The sequence below is a fragment of the Cyprinodon tularosa genome, unplaced genomic scaffold (assembly GCF_016077235.1).
Source record: "Cyprinodon tularosa strain WSP-4 unplaced genomic scaffold, ASM1607723v1 ctg37, whole genome shotgun sequence".
Taxonomy (NCBI): domain Eukaryota; kingdom Metazoa; phylum Chordata; class Actinopteri; order Cyprinodontiformes; family Cyprinodontidae; genus Cyprinodon; species Cyprinodon tularosa.
The window spans coordinates 4,294,493-4,320,584 of NW_024039085.1; the positions used below are offsets into that span (position 1 = coordinate 4,294,493).

The 26,092-nt window shown below is 35.9% G+C and overlaps 1 protein-coding gene across 1 annotated transcript in view; it reads right to left on the bottom strand.

Annotated features, from left to right (window-relative positions):
* wdr27 (WD repeat domain 27) overlaps positions 1–25,107 on the bottom strand; it is a 46,254-nt gene extending 21,147 nt beyond the window's left edge. Inside the window, exons 1-20 of the mRNA XM_038296254.1 lie at positions 24,842–25,107; positions 24,558–24,699; positions 24,211–24,335; positions 23,749–23,862; positions 23,592–23,643; positions 23,050–23,120; positions 22,853–22,967; positions 21,420–21,522; positions 19,914–20,005; positions 18,843–18,904; positions 18,637–18,749; positions 17,925–17,998; positions 11,116–11,185; positions 10,812–10,880; positions 10,631–10,734; positions 8,903–8,992; positions 8,249–8,370; positions 6,217–6,350; positions 4,600–4,694; positions 3,632–3,753 (exon numbers count right to left, since the gene is read on the bottom strand). Of these exons, the coding sequence (XP_038152182.1) occupies positions 3,632–3,753; positions 4,600–4,694; positions 6,217–6,350; positions 8,249–8,370; positions 8,903–8,992; positions 10,631–10,734; positions 10,812–10,880; positions 11,116–11,185; positions 17,925–17,998; positions 18,637–18,749; positions 18,843–18,904; positions 19,914–20,005; positions 21,420–21,522; positions 22,853–22,967; positions 23,050–23,120; positions 23,592–23,643; positions 23,749–23,862; positions 24,211–24,335; positions 24,558–24,699; positions 24,842–24,985 (2,013 nt within the window). The 5' untranslated portion in view covers positions 24,986–25,107. The remainder of the gene's footprint in view (positions 1–3,631; positions 3,754–4,599; positions 4,695–6,216; positions 6,351–8,248; positions 8,371–8,902; positions 8,993–10,630; positions 10,735–10,811; positions 10,881–11,115; positions 11,186–17,924; positions 17,999–18,636; positions 18,750–18,842; positions 18,905–19,913; positions 20,006–21,419; positions 21,523–22,852; positions 22,968–23,049; positions 23,121–23,591; positions 23,644–23,748; positions 23,863–24,210; positions 24,336–24,557; positions 24,700–24,841) is intronic.
* Positions 25,108–26,092: the final 985 nt, after the last annotated feature.

The window sequence follows — 26,092 nt, forward strand, 5'->3', positions numbered from 1 at the left end:
TGAGGCTCAGCCCCCTCCCTCCTCTGAAGAGATCTGTGAAGTTGCATTGTTTGTAGGCTGACGAACTGTTACATCTGTCAAGGACATTGACCCTGGGAACAGTGCTTCATGGACTTACTTTGCACGTACACTGATGCTCAGATGATAAATGCACCTCTCATCCTTCAACCATTCTTCCCTCCTCTGACCTATTGTAATCCCTTTCTTTGGTTTTTCTTACTATAAGGGCAGCAACTCTTATGGCAGCAAGGCCTTGGACACCACGTCCCCCCATGTCTGTATATTGTCTGTGTGTTTTGTCTTTTCTTGGATGGGCTGTACCGAAACTGCAATTTCGCCCTACTGGAGTGCCACTCTAGGCTCGGTGACAAATTAAGAAATCTTGAAAAATGAATGCAGATACAGCAAAAAGCTATTGGATTTGCACAAAGTGTGCTTGTCAAATGCCAGCAAACTTTGTCCACATTAGTCTAAGGCAGTCATGTATGAATAAGCCCACATCATGGAACAGCCTCATGGAAAAGTGTTTCTCCAAGGCCATCAACCCCAGCTGGACTCTCCTCCTGCCATCACAGATGACAGTTTTAATCCTGATACAGCTGTAACTTACATTCAAGATGAATTCGACTAATGATTTTGCATCCTGTCTGGCTGTCATTAAAACCACAAAAATGTGTGATGATGACCTTTCACAGTCATACCGCAAACTGACACTTTTATTTCCTTAAAGACGATCTGTACCTTACGTAACTTGCATGTAAAAAAAGGAGCTGTTGATGACTTATGTAATTCTGTGACATATGCCAAATAACAGACCCTTCAAGAGTAAGATGGAAGATAGGGCTCACAGTGCTTATAGATGCCAAATCAAGCAAATTCCGTGCTCTGTGGGTTTGGTCCCCAAGTAATTTGGTCTGCAGATGAAGTGATGAAATGTCTCTGCCTCTATCCGCTTAAAAGGATTTAAGTTTTCTATGAGATTTAATGATACTGCAAATTAGAAAACCTCTCTTAAATACCCTGTAAAAACTTAGTGAAAAAACAAGTAGCATAGATGCGGTTCTTTATATGCATGTTAACACAAATTTCATTAAAGCTGAAGATACATTTTTTTCCCTGATGCTTTTACAGACCGGCCTCTTAGAAGTTTATAGTTAAACTGTGATGAGTAATGTCAAAACTTATTCCACATTCAATGTGATGTTTATCCAGTAGCATTCAACTGAAAAATGAATAAATCTGTTAGAAGGAAAGAAAAATGTAGAACTGGGACAAAAACCCAGGAGCACACCCTTACACATTAACTAAGCTGTTTAAGACAAAAATTATTATTTTTTTTAATAGCACAATTCATAGACAAGATGGTTCAAAGCAATCTTATTTAGTTTCTGCATTCAGTCATCTTCAGTAGGGATCTAGCAGCTACTACTATCTGCATCAAAATGTGGGGATGCTTCTTTTCCCAAAAACTTGTTCAAACAGTTCTACAAATTTAGAATCAAATTTAGTTCTCGAGTTTGATACAGTTGTTCAAAAACTTAAAAAATACCTTTCTTTAGCTGATTTAGACATATGCTGTTACCTATTTAGATCCCAAAAGACAATTTACATCATCATGTTCAGATTTTTAGCTGGGGAGTATATAAAAAATATCATTTCATCCACGTTGGCGACAATCTAAGTACAAGTTTAAAAAAAAGTAAGCCCAGGACACGATTCTCTCACCATTTGCTTTTACTACAGGTACAGTACTCTTTTGCTGATGTGCGGGACTATTTCTGAGCCAAACCTACTGGAACTGTGGCCAAAGTTTCAGTGATGGTGACATTACAGGTGCTGGTCATAAAATTAGAATATCATGAAAAAGTAGATTGATTTCAGTAATTCCATTTAAAAAGTGAAACTTGTATATTATATTCATACATTACATACAAACTCATATATTTCAGATGTTTATTTTGTTTAATTTTGATGATTACAAATGACAACAAATGAAAATCTCAAATTCATCATATCAGAAAATTAGAATATTACTGAAGACCAATAAAAACAAAGGATTTATAGAAATGTTGGCCAACTGAAAAGTATGAACATGAAAAGTATGAGCATGTACAGCACTCAGTATTTAGTTGGGCCTCCTTTGGCCTGTATTACTGCAGCAATGCGGCGTGGCATGGAGTCGATCAGTCTGTGGCACTGCTCAGGTGTTATGATAGCCCAGGTTGCTCTAATAGTGGCTTTTAGCTCTTCTGAATTGTTGGGTCTGGTGTATTGCATCTTCTTCTTCACAATACCCCATAGATTTTCTATGGGGTTAAGGTCAGGAGAGTTTGCTGGCCAATTAAGAACAGGGATACCATGGTCCTTCAACCAGGTACTGGTAGCTTTGGCACTGTGTGCAGGTGCCAAGTCCTGTTGGAAAATGAAATCTGCATCTCCAAAAAGTTGGTCAGCTGCAGGAAGCATGAAGTGCTCTAAAACTTCCTGGTATGTGGCTGCGTTGACCCTGGACCTCAGAAAACACAATGGACCAACACCAGCAGATGACATGGCACCCCAAACCATCACTGACTGTGGAAACTTTACACTGGACTTCAAGCAACGTGGATGAAGTGCCTCTCTTCTTTTCCTCCAGACTCTGGGACCTTGATTTCCAAAGGAAATGCAAAATTTACTTTCATCAGAGAACATGACTTTGGACCACTCACCAGCAGTCCAGTCCTGTTTCTCTTTAGACGCTTCTGACGCTGTCTGTGGTTCAAGAGTGGCTTGACACAAGGAATGCGACAGCAGAAACCCATGGCTTTCATACGTCTGTGTGTGGTGGTTCTTGAAGCACTCACTCCAGCTGCAGTCCACTCTTTGTGAATCTCCCCCACATTTTTGAAGGGGTTTTGTTTCACAATCCTCTCCAGGGTGCGGTTATCTCTCTTGCTTGTACACTTTTTTCGACCACATCTTTTCCTTCCCTTCGCCTCTCTATTAATGTGCTTGGACACTGAGCTCTGTGAACAGCCAGCCTCTTTAGCGATGACCTTTTGTGTCTTGCCCTCCTTGTGCCAGGTGTCGATGGTCGTCTTTTGGACAACTGTCAAGTCAGCAGTCTTCCCCATGATTGTGTAGCCTATAGAACTAGACTGAAAGACCATTTAAAGGCTTTTGCAGGTGGTTTGAGTTAATTAGCTGATTAGAGTGTGGCACCAGGGGCCATCAATTTTGAACCTTTTCACAATATTCTAATTTTCTGATATGATGAATTTGAGATTTTCATTTAATGTCATTTGTAATCATCAAAATTAAACAAAATAAACATCTGAAATATAGGAGTTTGTATGTAATGTATGAATATAATATACAAGTTTCACTTTTTAAATGGAATTACTGAAATCAATCTACTTTTTCATGATATTCTAATTTTATGACCAGCACCTGTAATCAAAAAGGAAAAGAAGTGAGCAAATATCTAAACTTTCCTATGACAGCGTAACTTTAATTTGAGGCTACAATATGTTATTCAGAAGAAGAGCTGAGACAAATGTTGTTTGCTGGACCTGATATTTGTACAGTTATATTCTACAGAGGACATAATTTAGTGGTTAATCCGAATTGAGCCAAGTTTAAAATGTCTCACCTTATTTTGTGTGATACTGTGGATTGCTCTGCTGTGGGAGTCAGGCAGCACAGAACCAACGGCACCTTTGTTCATGTCCAGAACTTGAATGGACCGATCTGAACAACACACTAAAACAATATCTGAAAAAAAAATGTTAAGAAAAGATATGCTCAACTACAACAATAATAAAAACCCTTTGCAGCTTATTAAAAAATGTTATTGAAAATAAGATTAGTCATACACCTAAGATTAGTCATAATTATTTTCTTTATTGGTTCTGATTGGCGATCAATAGGTCAAAAACTGAAAATACTCTTTGATCTGATAAACGTCAAAAATGCAAATGCAAATGGTTAAAATTCAGCTTTATTTGTACAATACAAGCAGATTTTAAAGAAATTTCTTTGGTTAAATTTGCTGTTCTGTGGCAAGTTTCACCAAATGTTTTATATATACACATCTAAAACATTGTAAGACTGACAAAATCAGCAAACAAAACAGCAAGTCTCTTTAAAAGCTATCCTTTTTTTGGTAATTGTGCGAAAAAAGGAGCTAAAAAAACAATGTTGGTGTTTGTTTCTAAGTAAAACATTATGTTGATGTCATCAATGTATCCATTTTTACTTTAGGTTTAAATAAGGAAAATACAAGGATACAAAATTGTTTCTGAAAGTAAAAATCCAAAACCTTTCTACTTAATATATGTGTGGGGAATTTACTGGAGTAAGTCAACTGCTGTAAAGACTAACAAGGCCCTGGAATGCAGACATTCCTGAAAAAAAAAAATCTAAAGACACCTAAATGCTAAAATCTGCAGTGGAAGCCCTTAAGGTATGTGCAAAATCTTTATGAGATTGCTGTGGGTTACATGGAAGTTCTCAGAGCAGATTCTCTGAGAAAAAGGCTATAGACCCACTCAGTCAGCAACAATGTGGTCTGACTTTCCTTTTCTGCTGCCAGTGCTATGAAAACCTACAAAAGGATACATGAGTGAAATTCATTGACCGCAGACAAGGCTGTGATGTCCGAGGCTGACGGTGTTAAGCAGCTTGCCAATTTGATGACGCTCCGCTGCTTATATCTAGGATGAAAATATTTCAGTTGGATAATCATTCTTTAATGCAATTACTTCATTTCATTTATCAAAAATACAACAACATAATACAATAACATATTTCAAATCTCTAGTTAATGTAAAGCCACAGAAAACAATTTAGTAATTTCTTGTCAATCATTCTGTTGGATCAGCCTCCAGGTGTGCAGAAAGCAGCGGTTTTGTCTAAACGAGTGTAAGAAGTGTCTGCACTTCAAAATGCTGAGCTAAGCTGCAATGAAACCTGGTTCCTAAATAGTTATTAAAGTCTATACATCTATCATCATTTATCAGAATTGCTCCTAATTAGTATAAACATAGTGATAAAGCTTTTGCATTACAAGTGAAATTATATTAATAAGTTGCACACTGTGAATTTCATCTGCTGCCTGCAAATCCAATAAAATCCTAAAATAGTACTTTAATCCTAACAGATCATAAAACATCTTTCATTGCAACTGTCTTCTATGTTGTCTTTTGATGCACTGTGCTAAGTGTAGGTATTCATACCCTTCATAGCCTTTTGCACCTTAACCACAGACTTCCATTCAAATTATTTGTATTTTGTAAAACAGACCACAACAATGCAGCTAGTAAGCAGAAAGCTAAAATAAATGTATGCCTAAGATTGTTTTTTTCTTTTTTCAAATTGAGATCCAACAAGAGGTACAGACACTCAGCACTCTGGTGTTCTAGCTTCTGGTACTACATTTTCCTGCAATTATAGCTGCAAGTAATTTAATGTATGCTTGAACCAGCTTTACACATTTAGAAACAATTTTATTCTCTTTGTATAGTGTTTTTGACTATCAGTTTTTAAGTATTGACTCAGATTATTAATTAGGTTCAGATCAAAGTTGTTCTAACCCATGAATATTGTTTGATCTGAGCAATTTATTACAGCTCTGCATGTATTTTAGGGTATGCTTGAAAAAAAGCACAACTACTACGGCATGACTCTGCTGCAAGAATGTTTTACAGTTGGAATCATGTATTCAGGGTGTTAGTTTTTGGTGATTACCAAAAAAGACCAACTTTGGTCTCATTTAATCCGAACACCTTCCTCCCCATGCTTGTGTCCCCATTAGCTACTTATCTCTACAGCTCATCCTGAGGTTCCACAGACTTTCTTTCTGCATTCATGAAGAATGCTCCGTTTTCCAAGACTAAGCTCAGGATGAGGAACAAATTATTTTCCACTTGCAAGACTGCATATATAAAAGTATCATTTCTGCACATGCAGCCTCCGGTTACAAATAAGGTGACTTCTGGAGACAATTGCAGGGGATTATTTTAGGTCTAAAGGAGTAAAATACTGTTATATACAACACAATTGCTTTAATTGCAAAGGGAATGCAGGTATGCAGGCCCTTTGAATGGGTCGTTCACATAAAGGCTGAGTAAAGCACACTGAAGTTAGTGTTGGGAACAATTTTAGCAAGTTCAAGGGATTTGAATACTTTTTTCAAGTCACTTTAAGCCTCTATGAATTGTAAAGAGTAATAATTACCTTTTAATGTCATCATGTGTGATGTCGATGTTATATAGGTACATGTAGACAGAGGGTCCGGATGTTAGGAGTAGAAATTTGTCCATGTAATAAAACTGAGCACCTCTAATGGGTTTAGAGAACGTAGTGTCACCCTGATGGAGGGCAGAATAACATGGAAGACGGATGAAGATTACAACACATTTCTTACTGGAATAATCATTGATCAAACAAAAACAACCCAGAGTCAGATTTTTTTTTAAATGACAACTATGTGAATACAGATCTTTCTATGCTTCATTTTATTATCTAAATTCTTATTCAAATATCTGTGCAATGAAAATCAGGACATTCTGCATGATAGTTAATAATTATATAATAATTAATTAATAATTAATTCATTTATCATTATTCATCATTTCATCATTCATCATTTTTGTTTTCATAGTGTAGTGATTAAATCTGGTGGATTTCAAAGATATATGGTCAATTTAGATTCCTGCTAAGCTTTGCAACCAACCTTTAATTTGTTTTTCCATAACTTATATAATTTATTCAAACATTAAACCAGATAAATATAATTGAAAAAAAAAAGTGCTCCTAAAAAGAGGAAAATAAAAACATCTTTATTAGGGACTCTCTTTCAATCTGCTCACCTTTCTACATCTGCTGTATACTGTAGCCTATCTGCCAGAAATGTAAACCCTGATGACTTTAGTCCCAACAAGTGTTCCTAGGGATGCACGATATAATCGGCCCCCTATCGGCCTTAAAACTGAATATCGGACATCGGCCACCCCATCGATATTTAACCCGATATTTGATCAGCTTCTGAGTTTCTAAAGTCTAAAAAAAAAAAAAAATACAACTTCTTCTTCTTCCTCAAAAACTTCTTTTTTACAGACTTAAAAAGTTCTAAAGACGAGGGAAAAAATATTGATACATTAAAATATCACAATATCTTCATATGCTGATATATTGCCATTTACAAACACCATATCAATCTCTTTTACTAATGAAATATTGCTATATGTCATCGTTATGCTACGAAATCCCCCGAAAATTCACAAAATTTTGCCATATTTTTATATGTTGATATATTGACGCAGTATCGATCTATTTTACTAACAAAATCTCAAAAGAATTTGGAAAATATCACGAGAGTTTGTAACAGAACGATGAAATTTCACGAGATTTTGAAAGTAAAAGAGATCTATACCGCGGTTTTAAAAATCAATTTGATATCAGCATATGACAATATATTTGAGTATATTATTTTTCAAAGTGTCAGAAATGGATAACAAAACTGCTATTTTCAATGACTACTTATTTTTGTCCAGCTTTAACATCGGTATCGATATCGGTTATCGGCTACATGAGTTTTAAAATATTGGCATATCGGATATCGGCCAAAATCCCAATATCGTGCATCCCTAAGTGTTACTGTCAGTTAGAGAAAGATCTGGACAAGTAAGGAAATTCAGAGATCTCACATCCACATGGGTCTTCCCCCCATGAAAAGACTTCCATTTGTTCCCGGGTTTTTATACATGAACAGAAAGCACTCGAATGACATGCATGCACCAAGGTTTTGAAATAAATGTACAATTGACATAATGTGAGGACAGCTAGCATCACACATGAAAGAACCTCTCTTTGAGCATGCATTTGGGTTGTTAAGATAGCTACTATAAATTTGCTGTCATAATTCTAAAAGTTTTTGTTATCTACCAAAGTGTCTCATTTAAACATGTTAATATCAAGGCATATAATTTTCTCCAGAAATAAACCCTGGGATAATATATCTATCCTGTTTTATTTTGTTTAAACTGAACTTTACCTTTTCAGAAAAAAAAGAGAAATTTCTATAAAAAACAAAACTGACCCTAACTTTTGAGGCCATTTCCACTCCCTATCCTTCCTACTTTCCAACTGGTGTGTTTATGGAAACAACTATTCAAAAAGATTAAGTGGGTCAAGAGAGTAGTTAAGTTTCTAAGTGTCTGCAAGTTCTGAGTGTTAAATGCATGTCTTTTTTTTTTTTTTTTTTTACCATGATAAGAGCAGGCTCGGAGCTAGACTTTGTCCAGATTCGCAGTGATAGATCTTCTGCTGCACTCAGCCACCACTGTCTGCAGAGGCTCCAACTCACACTGCTCACCGGCTTGTCATGACCTACATTCAAAACCCCACATCTAAAATGAATCTGGTTAAACAGTGTGTAGTCACAACATTTACTTTTATGGTGCTGCTTGGACGAAAGACAGGCTGAATAAAGGAGTCTCATGCTGACCTATGCGTCACCTCCTCTTTTGTTCTTTACCTCTGCTGCCTTCTTGTGGACATTTGCTTTTTAAATGGGGACTGAAATGTGATTAAAAAAATTAAAAGGTGGATCTCTTGCCTTTGTTTATAAAATACCAGTCTCAAAATAGGCCCAGGGAGAAAAACTACCAAGAGTGAAACAAGATAACAGATTTCAGCTTAATGCAACATCTTTAGTCGTAGTAACAGACATTACAGCAGCTTCTAAACTGAATATTGCTTTATGACCAGACACTCTGTTCTTTAAATAATTTGAGGTAACTCTGGTATGTCTAGCATAAATGGCACATAACACAAATCCACAGCTGAAAAGAAAGCACTTAAGTGAGTGAAGGTTAAATATAGCAAAGCAGAGGTTAACCATTCCTGGAACACTTCTCACCTATGAAAGCTGTTGGACTACCAGTGAGGCTGGAATTGTACAGTAACACTGTCCGGTCGCCAAGACCACACAGGATTTGTTTTCCATCACCTAAGAAAAGAAAGGAACCATATATTTATCTTATAAGTATTATTAGAGCAGCCACATTAAAAAATATATATTTAAAATTTTAGTTTTGATCCTGTCGCAGTGAAGCTGCATTAAATACGGTGGTTGGTGCATCTGTTTGCTCTCTTTCAGTGGTGATAAGGCAAAAAAAAGCAAAGCAAACACAAAATTCATCTAGTTAGATGTATAACATACATCGTCAAACATGGGAATTCCAAAATGAAATGTACTTTTTTAAGTCATGTTTGTATTATTATTCCATTTTTAAGGGTAGTGCCATAGATAAGGTAGTGTAGGGTAAATCGCACTTTGCATCAAAATGGTCAAAACTGCACTATCATGCACTCTGTACAAAACATCACAGGCAGAGTTAAAGAAGCTATGATTTTAAGTAAAAAAAAAAAAAAAAACAGAATAAAAGGCATTTGTGAGAAAAAGCAGACTTGGTATGCAGTATAGGGTCTACTTAATGGTGTGTTCTAGAAACACAGATGATTCGATTAGGCCTTTCTGGGCTTAGTTTGAACTATTTTTTATGTCCCACCAAATAGCCAATCTCTTGAGATATTGATGCAGGAAATATTTTGGTATTTTCCCCTATAGTGATGAGATTGGGGCTCATAAATATTTTTTTAACACCTTTTTTTAAATGTATCTTTATCTCTTACTTTGAGTTAAGTTTCCGCTATAAATAGCCCTAAAGTACGACAGTAGATGAACAACTACCAAAACAACTCAGCAGAAGTTGTATTTGAATGTATGTTCTATTTAGGAGCATCGAAGCTTCAAAAAGGTTTGCAACCTTGTAGCATCAGCCAGAATTTAGAAATTAATAGTGTTTCGTAAAAAAAATAACACAGATATATATTTTTGTGTGTGCATGTTTGTTGCCGCTGATGTGCTCTGCCTACACAAAAACAAGAAAAAAATATTCAGCAGGTTTTTTTGTGTGTTTTTTTTACTATAAAAAAAGAGTAGGAAGTAAAATATTATCCTTCTTTTTTTAAACCATATATCACTAACCATTATCTAGCTGTTACAGACTATTTTGAAATGCATCAAGTTCCATGGTGTTTGTTAATGTTTAGTACTGTGTTACTGTATTAAGAAGATCTAGTCCTACAAGTGTAATTTAAGACATTCTCACAGTCACTTCTTATTTTTCTACTTTATAGTACATTTTTTTTTGTGTAAGGTCTGGCTGTGATCAAAATTGAAGTAATCCTTTAATGTATTCTGAAAAAGTAAAAAAAAAAAAATCCACTGGACTTTGTTTCCAAGGTTTGAAGATGTTTCGCTTCCCATCAAAATTGTGATTTGAGAAAGCTTCCTGGATGGGAAGCGAAACGTCTTCAAACCTTAGAAACAAAGTCCAGTGGATTGTTTTTTTAAAACTTTTTCAGAATGACTATGACCTGGATGACTGAGAATCTTCACCAGCATATCCTTTAATGTATGTACAATATGGATAAATTACAATAGTGAGCAGCACAGATGAAAAAAAAAAAATCAAACAAGAAACGTAAAACGGGGAACACGATTAATGAAACATCAAATGTTTCAGGCTAACTGCCTTATTGATTATATGCTGATCTATATGAGCCGTCAGAAGTAACACACCTGAATACTGAAGACATGAGACCTGCTTGTTTGCAATGTTAAGTTCAATGCGTTGTTCAGTTGGGGCTGCACTGTCCTCTGGGTAGTTACTCTGGAGGAAGTCTCTAAAAGATAAACATGTTTTTATAGTTCATGAGACGCACACATATGAACAACTAATGAAGTACAGTTAAATACTTACAGAAGTTTATGTGACTTTTTAATGGGTGTTTTCTTCTGAGTATTAGTTTGTGGTGAAAACATAGTCATTCTGAAAGACAGAAATATAGAAATATGTTTTAATAGAGACTAGAAAATGCAAAGAATGTTAATTAATAATTATTAGCCAGCTATAATAAGGATCATTGTAATGCAATAAAAACACTGTATTTGTTTTATTACAAAATTATTTTCTAAAACTTTTTCTGACAATATTGAGGGGAAATTAAATGTATCCTTCAATATAGATATATTAAAGAGATATATTAAGATATATCTGACTATACCTTGGCTTGGTGGTGTATCCAGATGACTTCACTTTGGAGTGAAAAACTAGAGGCTTTTCCTTTAAACCTCCTTTAAAAAAAAAATCTCCCGTGAGACAGACTGATCAAGAGGACTAATAATATCAACAACAATAATTATATATATATTTATTTATTTTACATGCAAATCTCAACGTGCTACAAAGTAACAATAAAAATATTAACCACATATAAACACATTAACAAACATTAAAAGGAGATTTAAAACGAAGGTTAAGATTTTAATTGTAAAGTTTTTTCAGGTCTTTCTTAAAAAGAATTAGCAGTCTGTTGTAGTCTCAGGTGTTCCAGGATCTCATTCCATAAACAGGGTGGACAACTGCGAAAAATGCCCAGTCTACCATCAGTGATGTTTTTTTTGTTTTTTTTTCATTGGTGCAGTGGATATGTTGATAGATGTTTGTAAAAAAGCAAAACTAAACATCAGTATCAAAACAAACCACCATGGATGCTATAAAGGGCCATAGAGGGATCAGGGACTGTCTTTTAAACTGTTAACTGAGGTATCATTAGTTTCATTTTGTGGCCCAACTGTTTTGTTTTACTACATGCTTTTATAGTGTTTTTATCTCTACATGCTATTATTTTGCTTTAACTTTAGTTCTATTCTATTATTTAATTAATGTAAAGAACTTTGTATTGTCTTTGTACTGAATTGTGCTATATAAATAATGCTCCCTTCCCACCAAACGAGATTTGAGCAGCAAATTGTACACATAAAGGTCAAATACACCTCAACAGCATCTTTGATGTAGAGCATGAAACGGGCCTTGAAAGTCAGCCCGAAACCGACCCGAGTCCGAAAGAACCAGGCCCGTGCCCGGCCCGTTATGATTGACAGCTTCGTAGAGCCCGACCCGTTTGCAGCCCGACATTTTTCAATTGTGCGCATTAAGGGCTAATCTCCGTTTCACTTCTGTAACATCCATTTTGCATTCATCGCGTATAGATCGAACGTTATCACATGATAATTTATTTGCCGCGCATATAACGGTTTAAAGCCCGAGCCCGGCCCGAATGAAATAATAAAAAGTACAGCCCGAACCCGCCCGAACCCGGCAGGACCTCTCGGGTCCCGTCGGGTTCGGGCTAATATTCCCTGCTCTACTTTGATGCTCCTGAAGTGCAGCCAGTAAAGTGTGTCAAGATGCACCTGATGATTTTGCTGCACCTGTGTTCAATGGCGGAGAGCAGCTTTGCTATATTTGCTGTTATAAGTGTGTAAAAAGTACTTTTAATATGTTTTTTAAGTGAGAAAGTCCACCTCAAAACAGCATCTATGCAGTCAGTTCATCAAGATGATGATCCTGCCTTAAAATATTATTTCGCTGTCTGAGACGTTCAGACCCCCACATACTGATGGTGTGCTGTCACTGGGAAACCACAGCAACAGCTGCCTCAGGCCAGGTTGCCTCTTGGGGGTTTTCCGCTGGCTGGCGACTGGAAGTAGATGTTTGCGTTTTTAACATACATAACACAAACTGCAAGGCAGCAGAATAATAAAAGTGAACATATTTTGTTGGCAGGTTTTAAAATGTTAAGTTAATTAGGTGTTAATAACCTGTTTCAGAGGACTGAACATAGTGCTATGTATCAGCAGCGCTATGTCTTACAGTGGCCGGGAGGTGCAAACCAACATTACAAAATCTAAAACACTTTTACAAGTTCCAAAAAAAATTTATAATTTCAGAAAACAAACTCTGAGGCTGAACCAGTCTTGTGTAAAATTCTGTTTCTGTTCCCCCTATCGGGAGTACGCATTGCAGCCAGAGAGGCGGATCTGACCTTTAAAAGTGTTTTGCTTATTTATTTATTTTTTTCTTAATGTAAATTTGTTTTCTGAAATGATAATTTGTTTTGGAACTTGTAAAAGTGTTTTTTAAAATGTACATTTGTTTTCTGAAATGATAATTTGTTTTGAAACTTTGTAAAAGTATTTTAGATTTTATAATGTTGGTTTGCACCTCCCCGGCCACCATAGGTCTGGGTCTGTCTCCCTGCCAGCTCCCAGATCAGCTTCTCTGATTGGTTGATGTGGCGCGTCGAGCAGTAAAAGTTATATTTTTCTAACTCTTGCATGCTTGTGAAGGGCATCATGCACCTCAGAAGCTCATGAGGCGCTGCTTCTTCTACTCAGACGACTCAAGATGCACTGCTCTTGCTGCTGTAGACGCTCTGCATGACCTTTTGAAGCATCTTGATGCGCCTCAACAGTCGACTTTGCATTTAAACCTGCTGCTTCTGCTGCTCCAAAAGCGTTTGGTGTGAACGTAGCATCATCAAATATACATGTTTTTCATTATTTTATTTTTTTTACTAATTTGAGATCCATATATTTGAATTGCAATACAAATAATCATATTCAATGTTCTAATTATCATTATTGTGATTATTTTATATTATCATTTGTTTCGTTGACTGCATGGCTGCGAACTTCATCTTTCTTTTACCGTCACTAGCACATCTTAAGTCCTAATTCCATTACGGTGGTGCGTTCCCCTTTAGCACCTCTTATTGATTGTGCACACAATCTTAGCAATTTACCCACAGTAAAAATACTATATTGTGTGCAATTTTTTTGCACAAGCAATCAAGTACTCATTATTTGGCGTCCTAGATTGGTTATTGGAGGAATTTTGAAGGTGAACCATGTTAAGGTTTACAACATTTCTGTATTCTGTTCTGCTTGTAGGCTGGAATTTGCTGGATTTACACAGCATTATACTAATCAAAAAAACTATCTCTTTCCAGTCCTATTACAGAGATTTTCCAATCCAATAACTGGATCTGATATTGACTCCGATATGGACTAATTACCGTACCTGGTTGCAGATGAACAATGCCGAAAATAAATAATATCTCACTATCTACAGTTTTACTTTTTAAAAGACAAGTTTGACTAATCTTAATTTTTTTTTTTTATCAAAAAAACTCCCAACTTGTCCACACTGATGTTTCAGACCAAAATTTTTACATCAATAAATCCTTGACTTACTGCCATACAGTACATGGGAACCTGTCTTTGAAAGAAATGGAAATAGCAATTTCTGATTTGCATTATCCATAGAAATAAGTCAACCTAAATACTTTTTTTTTTTACAAAGATATACTTGAAAAGAAATGTGTTATACTGTAGTTTTTACATACAATAGTGAAAGAAAAACAAGATTCAGGCATTTTAAGAATTGTTTAAAAAATGTTGAAAAAGGGCAGATTGTTTTTTGCTTCAGCCCATTATTATGAAGCACGTTTCCTGGATTATACAAGAAAAGGGTGAGTTGGAATTATTAGATGATCTCACTGTTCTGGAAGCATTAATAGATCAGCCACAACCTGCGGGATGTTTTATGCTCCTCAGTGTTTGTTGTCAATGTTTCAAATACATTAGCATGAGCTCACTTTTTCCACATCTATTATGGATTACAAAAAGATGTGCATCTTTCAATTAAATGCAACGACTGATTCTAAACAATAATGTTCAATTTAATTAAAACCATAACGCATGTCAGCAAACAGTTTTTACCTCATTATTACTATATAATGGGTGCAAGGAATCACATAAAAGGGTAATTGTCTTAATCCTGTATGAATTTAGAATTAAAACTTCACTTAAGCCTCTTTTAGAATGTCATTAGGTTTTGTTTATAATTATCCTTTGTTCTGTCTACTTAACTATCCTAATTGATTTTTTCACTTTAGTTAAATGTAATATTTACCTGATGTTTGAAAAAAAATATCAGAATATTTTAATCAGACATTTAAGTGGAGTCAGTCATACAGTCAGTCAATAACTAAGGACACTGTTCGATCCAAAACACACCATATGAGGGGGAAAAAACTGTTGTTTTACAGTGAAAAGATCCAATTACCTGACATTGTAATTCCTTGGAATTTCTCAACAAATCCATAGACCGCCTACTGATTATAAAATGGCTGTTAAGATTTATTGGCCAACAAAGTTTACATGGTATATGCTGACACTTAAGATGCTATTTAAAGCCCTTTGAGACCGTTAGACAAATTTCAAGCGGTTACATCCAAATAAAATCACCATGGATAGTGATATCCTTCAATTAGGGCTGCCATTATGTTATATAAAGACATACACAGTAACCATTAGAAAAAATAAAAAGCATTCAGTCTAACAACTGTAAATACTGCAAAACAGGCAGTTTTAATTTAACATGGTTTAGAGTTGAAACTAAACTAGTTGAAATTAATGTCCCTATACTTTACACTATACGTAAAAAGTTGTATGTATTCTCACAGGGTTCTATTCTCCTCTGACCAGAGCATCTTTCTCCACAATTGTGATGTCTCTTACAATCAATGGTTTTCAAACTGTTCTGAACCTTTCAGGTTAGGGTTAATCAATTGCAGTCCTAGAGGTCCAGCTTCCTGCACCTTTAGATGCTTTGCCCTTCTGCCCTAACCCCTATATAGGGCAATATATAGTGGATACACCATTTTATATGAGTGCCTGAATGGCTAATAGATGAAAAAGTAGTCGATTTAAAATTTCCCACAATGCACCTTGAAAAGTAGTGTGCATTCATGGTCACTAGATGAGCAGATCTATCACAGAGAGCTTTACAAAAGCTCTCCTCGACAAGTATCATGAGATTAGTTTTTGAGGTGAGAAAGACCAAAGACCATGCAAGGAGCCGGAGACATGTGACTAATAGGGAGCGAAAAGTAGTGATAATTTTTCCGAATGGTCAGTTAACTGAGTTCACTATAGAGTCCACTATATCGTCCCCTCTCTATATAGTAATTGAGGGGTTATGGGTTAGGGTGGACATAGCAAATTTCTGCAGGGTCCACTTGACCATCTAATTACTTAATTCAGGTGTGTTAGCCCAAGGCCGCATCTAAAAGTTGCAGGATATCAGCTCTAAAGAACTGGAATCAGTGTTGTGGGCGCATCCCCGCTAGCTTATCTGTTTACCCACTTCATTCACCTGCCGTTCCCTCCCCGCTCTAGAATTATAATTTCCTGTATTCACCTGATACCTCTGCTATATATACACGCTTCAGCCCAGCTATCAGGGCCAGATTATTATTCGTTAGTATTCTTAGTTATTCATGTGTTCTTAGTTTATTCGTGTATTCTTAGTTTATTTGTCTTATGTTTTCGAGTCAGTCATTCATGTTTGTTTCATTGGTTTTAGTTAAGTCCCTGGTTCATGTTGGAACCCTGGATCTGTCTATTCCCATTCAGATCAGAACCCTTGGTCGGGCTACGGACTCCTGGATCTCAGAACTGTCCAGTTCTGAACTGTTTCTATGACCTAGATCGTATTCCCGCCTCCTCACTGAGGTTGCTGCATCTGGGACACCTGGGGCGGCTCTGAGCCGCAGCTCGTTTGGCAGTCCATCGGTTGGATCCTTCCTTCCTCGGACAGGATGGACTGAACTGTTAAACCAGCTAAATGACTCACTCAGAAAATTATCTCCTGTCAGATGATAGTTGTCACTTGTCTGTGTTTCTCCCTCCAGCGTGTCAGTGATTGGGCGGTGCCCCATCCCCCTCCTGCAGCCGCTCTGGTTCCGCTTATCCTCAGCAGCCCGGGTCCCGTTTTTTTCTGTTTTATTATTTTTCTGTCATTAAACATTTTGAAATTTCCCATTATCTGACTTGCCTTGAATACTGGGTCCTGTTCTTTTGACAATCAGCCACCCCTGGTTTAGATGGATAGGAATGCTGTGGTTGGGTTGCAGCTATGCAATAATTTTTCTATTTTCAGATGATTGATTGACTTTTGCTCAGCAAATTTTTCAATAGATCGGTTTAATACTTACTGGTAACTGTTTAAAACCTTTTCTTAATTGCATCCCTTACTTGCTTCCTAATATGCTCTAAATTAAATTTTATTTATTAAATTTTATTTTATTTTTTTTATTTTTTTTGAACAAATCTCTTCATTTTGGACGTTTCTGGATATATTATATATTTGTTATAACTTGGACCATGCAAACTGGCAAATTGTGCAACAATATGTACAACATGTTTCAAGGTGGACTTTTAGTTCAGACAACTACCCTCAGTACACACTTAATACTATACATCACATAAAAGTAAGGACGGATCAAGAACATTATCATAAAAGCCAGCCAGTAATGAAAACCCTTTAAATCTGTGCTCACAGCGCTTTTAAAGGAGCTCCTTCAGACTTGTGCCAGACTTACAATGGGGAAACATTTTCCTTTCCAGGAGTCTCAGGGGTTTATGGTGTAATTTGTCTGTGATTTTGCAGTTACCTTTAAAGAATATGGAGATCCATGTGGAAGAATTGGAGGTTAGCCTGTAAATGTTTGTGGGTTTTTTTGCTCGGATGTTTCAGTCACACAGCACTTCTCAATTATAAAAAAGATCCCCTATGTAGTCTGACACTGGCAATTCTCTGCACTCCAGCTGTGGGGAGGCTTTGTCAGCATAAACTCTCTATGAGGAGCATGTAAGCCTCAGCACAAGCTCAGATGGCTCTATTATACTGGATAACACATATGTAAAATATAAAATAGACAGGATTAGTGCATTAAAGTTTGTTTTGTGCATCAAGGAATGTAAGGCCAAGATTAACAGAGAGTAGAGCAGTATTAATATAACTAGATAATGGAAAAGGTTTTCAGAAGCTCTTGGATTAGCCAATCAGATATAACAACAAATTCTATTTTAGAGACATGACTTAAATATTGCAATTGCCTTTAAGGATACAGTATTTGTAGTTAGATAAGATCATAAGCATTCAAACAGCGAGGCTGCTGACCTTTCTTTTTAGGGTGGCTGGATTCCTTCCTTTTTAACTCAGCATTCAAAGGAGATTCAAGCAGTAGAGGAGAACTGGAAACGAGAGAGGAGGGAAACAGGGGGACTGAGTTACTGGAAACAGAGAAGTAAAGCATTTTCCATCGTTATGGATTATTAGTCCCCCTAATTTACAGTACCATAATTTTGTTGACTCATAAGAAACCAGATGGCTGCAATGGCTGGCAATAATTGGATAAGTCAATATGGAAATATTTGAACAAGGGAAACCTTTAGAGAGGAGGTGACCCAGTAAATAGGCTTTCCTCATATGTCATGGAGAACTCCTGCTGAGGTCAGACTACAATCTTAGACCTTGCCAACCAAGGTGCCCCTACAGTCACGCTAGGCCCCCCAGATATGACCTTTCACATACATTTAATTAATTAATCACAGACATTTCATCATTTTACGCTGCTGGTGCTCCTAAATCATGAAAATGCATAATTGTATTTATGACTCTGCATACTTATTTCCAAAATATGTTTGCCTCTTTTCATAAGTCAAAGTATCTTATAAGCAGGCCTACTTTGCTAATATTACAAATTCAGATGGAATATTTTAAATATTTTGGTTGGAATATCCTTGGCTCAAAAGCTGACATTCAAGAAGGAAATCTATTTATAGTCTATGTACCAACACAAATAAATGCTTTCTTTTGACTTCAGGTTTACCTTGGGAAGACAGAAAAGCCTCCATCACCTACTCCTGTCTTCTTTAGGTCACTCAAACACAAGTCTATCAGGACAGCATGTGGATTGAACAAAGAGCTCACCAGAACCACCATCTAAAAGAAATCTTTCATTAAAACTCAAGTTTACAGTGCACTCTATCATAGGGATTTTATGTTACATCCAGGTACTGATTCATCATTACTCACAGACTCAGAAACCGCAGGGATTGACCATGAACCCACCATGTTGATATTCAGGGTGGGGTTATCTGAATGTTTAAACACAAATCACAAGGTAATATGCATCAAACCTCATGTGTATCAAAAGAAAACCACTCATTGGACTTGTTTTATTGATCACATGTTCAATCAGCAAAAAAGCTATTTCTGACAGCTTTTCATATATGGTTATCTTTGTGGCAAAACAATTAAACGTTTTGGCCCAGTAAAGCTATTATCATTGGTTTTCAAATCTTTTGAAACGATCACCAATAGGGGTTTTCGAAATACCATTATAAAGATAGAGATCATAAAAAAACCTGATTGTTAGTTAATAATATAATGTAACAACAATGAACAAAACAAACAAAAATTTGTTCTTGCACATTTGCATTGAAATATGTGTTTGTCCTATAGCTATCTCATTGGAGTCATGGGTCCTTTAGACGTTTCAACCAACCTAAAAATCCAATATGGCTGCCTTTTATATCAAATCTGGTGCAAGATTTAGAGAAATGTGCAACTGCAGCTTTAACTTTTTTGAACTTCATCAAAGCTGTCAAATAAAAAGTACCAAACAAGGAATTTTAGCAAAAATTTTTATGAAATGTTTGAAAGCAAAAGAATGTTTAGAAATATATTGTTGTTACCATGTACTGCTCATAGTGGCTCATTGAGTGTATCAGCTACCAAATCCCACTAGGTTCTTATGTTTAGAATTGAGACTTTATTTTAATATCCAAGTCTGAATATCAGGGTTAATTAAAGTAGATATCAGCATGGTTTTCCAATGACCAAAAAAGCAACACTCCAGAACAACATATCTCTAGTTGCTATTGCCTAGTTGCATAAGTAATTTCTTTATATTGACAGTGGAAATATGGATGTTTTTTATTTAAAAGAAGCCCAGTCAGTTGAAAACCATAGCTCTGAAATGATTTAAAGTTAAGCTAAAATTCTTCGTCTTGTATTTTACTGAAATGTGCGACAGTTCATTTAATCTTACCATGTTTACCTAAAAAAGGGAGCAGTGGAGCAGTGATACCCCCAGCAGCTTACCTTTGAAATACAGCACTGTTAGGAGTTCGGAAGTAGCCAGCTCCACCACATAAAGACCATTGGAGCTTCCAATACAAAGCCAGCTGTTATTTCTGCAAGGGCCCACACAGAAGCATATGGAAAACTAATGTTACACTATTTCCCTTTAATGCATTTTTTTCTCCTTTCAGTTGGGAATGACAAAGAAACCACATAGTAAAGAAAAACACATTGCACTGACAGACTGCAAAGGCAGGCCAACCACAAGGCTGTACGTTGTAGTAAATTTTCCTTTGACTATATCTAATCTAGACTATGTAAACCCTGGAAGATGGAAAGCCTTGACGAGTAGATAGGATCATTGTTTTATCTTCATTCAGCTACAGCTAAGGCTATAACATTGTGGACAATTACATTTAAGTACATCATTATTTTCATGCTGGGACAATTTTAGCTCTCATGGGTGAACTCATACTAAATAAATTTGATAATTGCACCAGTTAGTGATCAAAAAGTAACCGATTTTATGTGTGAAGGAAAGTCCAATAATTAAATTATCAAATATGCCAATTCTGTATAGCATAAAGCAGTTAACACATCCAGTTGCATAGATTTTACAAACTAGATGTGACCAAGCAAAAAAAAAACCCACTTCAGTATGTTTAAAGTCACCAAAAGAAGGCCAGTAACACAGCGGCTGCAGCAGGATTTTACATATAGGCTTTATTGAAAGTAAAGATGTTAAAGTACTGCTGTGGGATTGCATGCTTTTCTAAGATGGGTTAGGTTTTAGTGTCAATTCCTTCACATGTGATATAAAAATATAGTGTTTTAAGTGCCTACTTCCTGTCACGGCTCACTGCCATACTATATGTTGTGTGACTGAGGCCTCCTGCCGTGTATTTTTCTGGGTGCACACGTGATGTTTTAAGCACCGTAATATTTAGCACTGGATGTAAAAAAATGTTACAACTGTAAATATGCAGTAATATGTTTATATTACTATTGTTTTTTATGTATTTATTACTTTTTTCAAGGCTGCACTTTAAAAAATGAAATTGTCTAGAGCTGCTTTAAACGAAATTTATCTTTGTATACGCTTGTGTATACAAAATGACAAAATAAATCTGTCTAAGTCAAAGTCTGGATTTAGAACTTGTTCATACATCTACAACAATGGGTTAAAAGGATTAATATAGGGATAGTATCTTTAGTAATAGACTTCATCATCAACATTTGTTTTTATCTGTAGGCTTTGGAGGAAAAGTCTAACGTATGTGATGGAGCTTAGCTGTTAACATGTTTCTCTTTTTAGATATTCTGCTTTTCTCTTTTTTAAATGTAATAATAAAGAAGCCTGGAAATAAAATTAATTAGTAGTTTTATCCGGAAATGGATATAAGATAAATAATATAATCAAACAAATACCATTTCCCAGTCCTTTTAGGCTATGAAGGAACCAAATAATAAAAAAATAAAAAAAAAAGTTAAAAACTTCTGTAACTACTCTGGTTTTACTGTACTTACATTTCTTGGCTGAAATGGATTCCTGGAAATTGTTCACATGAAGCCATTGTGATGACAGGCTTTGAGATTTCCACTTTATCAATAACTGATTGTTCAGCAACACCTGGAAAGATAAAAAACTAACTACTGAACCTCTCTCAATCTCCAAAAATTACATATAATTAATAACAAGGCACCCTTCTTCCCACTCAGTGTTACAGTTCTACAATCTCTAAATGGCACCAAGTTCTACAGGTCTCTCCTGAGGTTCCCCTTTTTTGCTAGCTGAGAACCACACATTCTGACTTAGAGGAGCTGACTGATATCCAAAATGCTTCACATAGCTGCAAAATACTTTGTTACAGGATGAAGGTCATGGTCGGAAAATGCCACAGGACTCCCTTTCTATGCAAAAAGAAAAGTTGAACCAAACCAGACACCTCTTCCCCACAGCTATGCTTTGATATCAGGTCCACTAACACCACAAACAGGATCAGTCCAATGCACACTTTACACTGTAAAGAATCTGGACACAGTGATTCCCTCTAAACCCTCACCAGGAACAGAGTATTAGTTTTCTCCATATCCACGAAACAGTTCTGCATCATATAACTAAACAATCGTATCCTCTTTGTAAATTCAGCAGCTGTAAAGATCTGCTCAATTGTTCCACAGTCTGTATCAAAGTAGAAAAATGTAAGGTTGGACAATCCAATAGGCCTCATTCCTAATACTTGAGTATGCCTTTGTCACTCTATAAGCCATAAAGAAATTTTGAACAGTGGTGGAGTAAAACGCTTTGCTCTGCTTTCCAAACTAAGGTGCTAACATTCCCACTGGGTGGCCCCCTCAGAAGGGCTAAGAATCAGTTATCTTAATGGTTATTGATTTCGTATCTAGGCAAATGATTTAACTAAATATTATTTTACCAAATAACATTTAATTTACCTCGAATTTGCATTGTGAATTGGTATAAACATGTTCCAATTGCTCTAAATTAGCTAAAAGCTCACTTGATTTCATTCCAACATCTTCAAGATAAATGTATGTTCTGAAACATAAAATCCATGCCTCACTGTAAATATCACTGCATCATTTTGTTGATTATGTTTTCAACCATTTTCATTTCTTATTATGGGGTACGTAATATCTTAGTTCAGTTGAGTTTTACTAGTTAGGTCAAGAGTGTTAGAGTTACACACAATAGGTTGAATGTTATTTAATTATATAATATAAGTTAAAACAGCATTTAATGGCAAAACATTTGTTTGCTGTGCATTAAATGTAAAGTTATCACATAGCACTTTTCTAAGGAAGTTTAAAAGGTTGCTCCTGTAATAGCTGGAACACTCTCTCTGTTCCCCTTTCTTAAAAATCTGTGGTCACAACTTTAAACACAAGTCATAAGATGGAAAATAGCTGTAAGGCTATTTCATATGGTTATATAGTATTACCTCCTTGATGGCTTACAGTCTCCTGGCGCTCTCCATGTCTTTTCTCCATCTTCTGAAGGTCCATTTTTTTCACAAGGTGGCATTTAACGTCATCATTAAAAGAAAAGCACCACACCTACAACAAAGGTGTCTTTTCACATTTGGAGGGTTGCTATGTAATGTTGAGAGTCCTGGTGTGATCTGTCTCCATCACTAACCTGTCCATCAGTTGAGCCGGTGATAAGGTGCTGTTCCCTCTCCAAGAACAAAACGCTAAGTAGGGGAGATCCTAAAAGAATAAAGATTGTTATATTAGTTTAATTCATTTTGAAATGCCCTAACATATTGCTTCAAAAAAAAGCAAATTATGGTTATTCTAAAAAACAAAACAAAAAATTATTATTTCATTTATTTAGGGGAAAAAGGTATCAAAAATATATTTAAAAAACCCAAAATAAACTCATCATAACCTCAACAACTGGACATCTCACCCATGGCAGATATAAATAGTATCAAGTATTTCTTACAAATTTAATCCAGAGCATCGCTCAACCCCCACCACGTATAAACTAGATACATATCTATCTATCTATCTATCTATCTATCTATCTATCTATCTATCTATCTATCTATCTATCTATCTATCTATCTATCTATCTATCTATCTATCTATCTATCTATCTATCTATCTATCTATCTATATAAATGTATAAATGTTGGGTTATACATTTTCTCCAGTCATCAGTGTAATGTATTTTACCTGAGAGCACAAAGGATTGATAAAAAACACCTCCAGTTTTTAAATCCCAAACCTGAAAAACATTAGGAAAAAAACAAATAACAAAAATTGTATGCATACATACATGCACACATACATACATAGACCCACACATACAGACAGACACACATAGAAGCACCTTAAAAGTTCGATCCTCTGAGGTGCTGACTAAAATATTAGTGTTCCAGGGACAGAACTCTGCAGATGTTAAAGGTCCAAGGTGACCCTTTAATTTGTGAATCACTTCCTGTCTCTGATGCAGGAGACAAAAGCAAAAGTCAGATTTGAAGCCACAAAATGCATTTCCAACACTATGTGATGTGAAAATCGACTGTCTACAAGCAGCATTTACAACATATAACCCTTAAGACTAAGAAAGAATTTGTTTGAGTGGAGATAAGTGTGTTTAACTATGTGTGACAATAGCTCTCGAACTAATATGCCCAAATTCTGTGTCCAGTTGGCAGAATGTTCATGAGATTAATACTGTGTCTATACTTAATGGAGGAGAATTAAATGCATTGGTATGCACGAATAATGGTATTTGTTCATAGCTACTTGTATGTTTAATATTTTATTATTTGGTTCCATACTTATGTACCTTTGAACTGAGAACATGCAGGGTTGTTCCTGAGCATGCAGCCACTCGTTCATCAAAGAAACAGAATGAGAGATGTACAACCTTCCCCAGTAAAGTCCCGATTACTGTTCCAGCAGCAAGTTTACCTGCAAACAAATAATAAAGTCTATTTAAACTGATTCTTTAGGAAGTTTGGAAACAAAAGGGTCCAAGTGATAAACAATTGATTACTAAACAAATTTGGGAAAACATTGTGAGGTAAAACATTCATATGTGGAAAGAAAATCATTAGTATAACAATACTCTATGGCATTCGTATTACAGGATTACAAAGTAGAAACTATCGTACACAAAAAAACTAGTTTTACCCTCTTGTCTTCTTTTCTGACATGCTTCAATGTCCCAGATGATAATATAATCAGAAGAGGCAGAACAGAGAATAATGGGGCTGCTTTTTTTCCCAAAGGTCATGGCAGTGATGTCATCGTGGTGACCTGTTAGCACCAGGGGCTGTGGATAAGAAGAAACTATTCACGTTTTCCTTAGACTTAAAGCAAAACTATATAGGTCTATGTCGTTATATATTAATGTTAAGTGGTTTAAATGAAACAAAAAAGATCCATTACATGTAAAAGAATAATTTTTAACAAACCTTTTGTTGCGTCTGCTTGTTGCTGTAAAGTAGGACATTCTTACCATGCTGAGGTATGCCACTATAGGACTGGCAGCAAGCGAGCTGCTGATTAATCAGGAGTTTGTCACAAGTCAGACTCAAACTCAGCTTTCCATCTATCATTTTAACCTCACACTTGTTGTGTAATAGTGACGGATTATGTGGTTCAAAGTGATTTAAAATAAAGTGCAATATTGCTTTGATAGGGGTTTGACGAGTTTAGGGGGGGAACAAAACAGCGTTGCTAAGACACACTTCCGCTACAAAAGATCGTGCAAAAACAGGAGATGATCCCCTGCAAATTTACGCATTCTTGTTAACTGTTTATTTCAAATTCTCAATACAGTTAATAAATCTCTATTAGTGCATAAATGCCATTACGTTATCTCGTTGTTTGCTTTACTTTTTAGTTATAGTCTATATTTGAAACGATTGGAAATACTGTTCGAGTGACACATCCTTTAATAAGATCTGTACGTTAGGGTCCCCGTTTGGCCACAAGGTGGCAGCAATTGCTCATTTATAAGCACTCAATGGCTTTTCTTAAAGCGGCCAGTGGCTGCAAGTGGTCAAAATCGGCTGTTTTTTTGCTGCTTTGCACCGCAAAATTGACCAAAGATGAAAATGTTTTTATAGAAAGTGTTTTTCCGGTTGGTTGGAGGTTTCACTTGTCGTACAGACACCTAAACTCTTATATTTCGTGTTAGTTGTATCTTTTGACTGCCCCCACAACTGAAGAAAAAAAAAAAAACTATAAAACTAGAAAAAAATTGATCTTGTAGCTCAGAAAAAAAAACATCAAAGGACACACCACTAAGTAGATCATCCTGTTTGAATGGACTAAAGGGCATTAATTAATAAGCTTGACTTGAGAGGGGAGTTCTGGGAAGCGTAGTTCGCGTGGGAGCAGGCGGATATGACGCATGTACTGCGTAGCCGGCGCCGGGCCAGCAGGTGTTGTGCTGAAAAAGTAATCAGCCTGAAATGAGCACCTCGTCGTTGTAGAAAAGACAGGTCATTTTGAGCGAAGTTGTAATAAAGAAATAAGTTGCGCCTTTTTAATTGTGGTTATTAACTAGAAAATAACTGATATTTAGCAATCAAATACGAAAGAAAATACAATATTACCGCTTAATATGTACCTTAAATAAAAACATGTATTGTAAATGTTATTTATTATTCGTAAAGTAACTATTTATTGACGCAATTATATATCTGTTTGAAATGAAA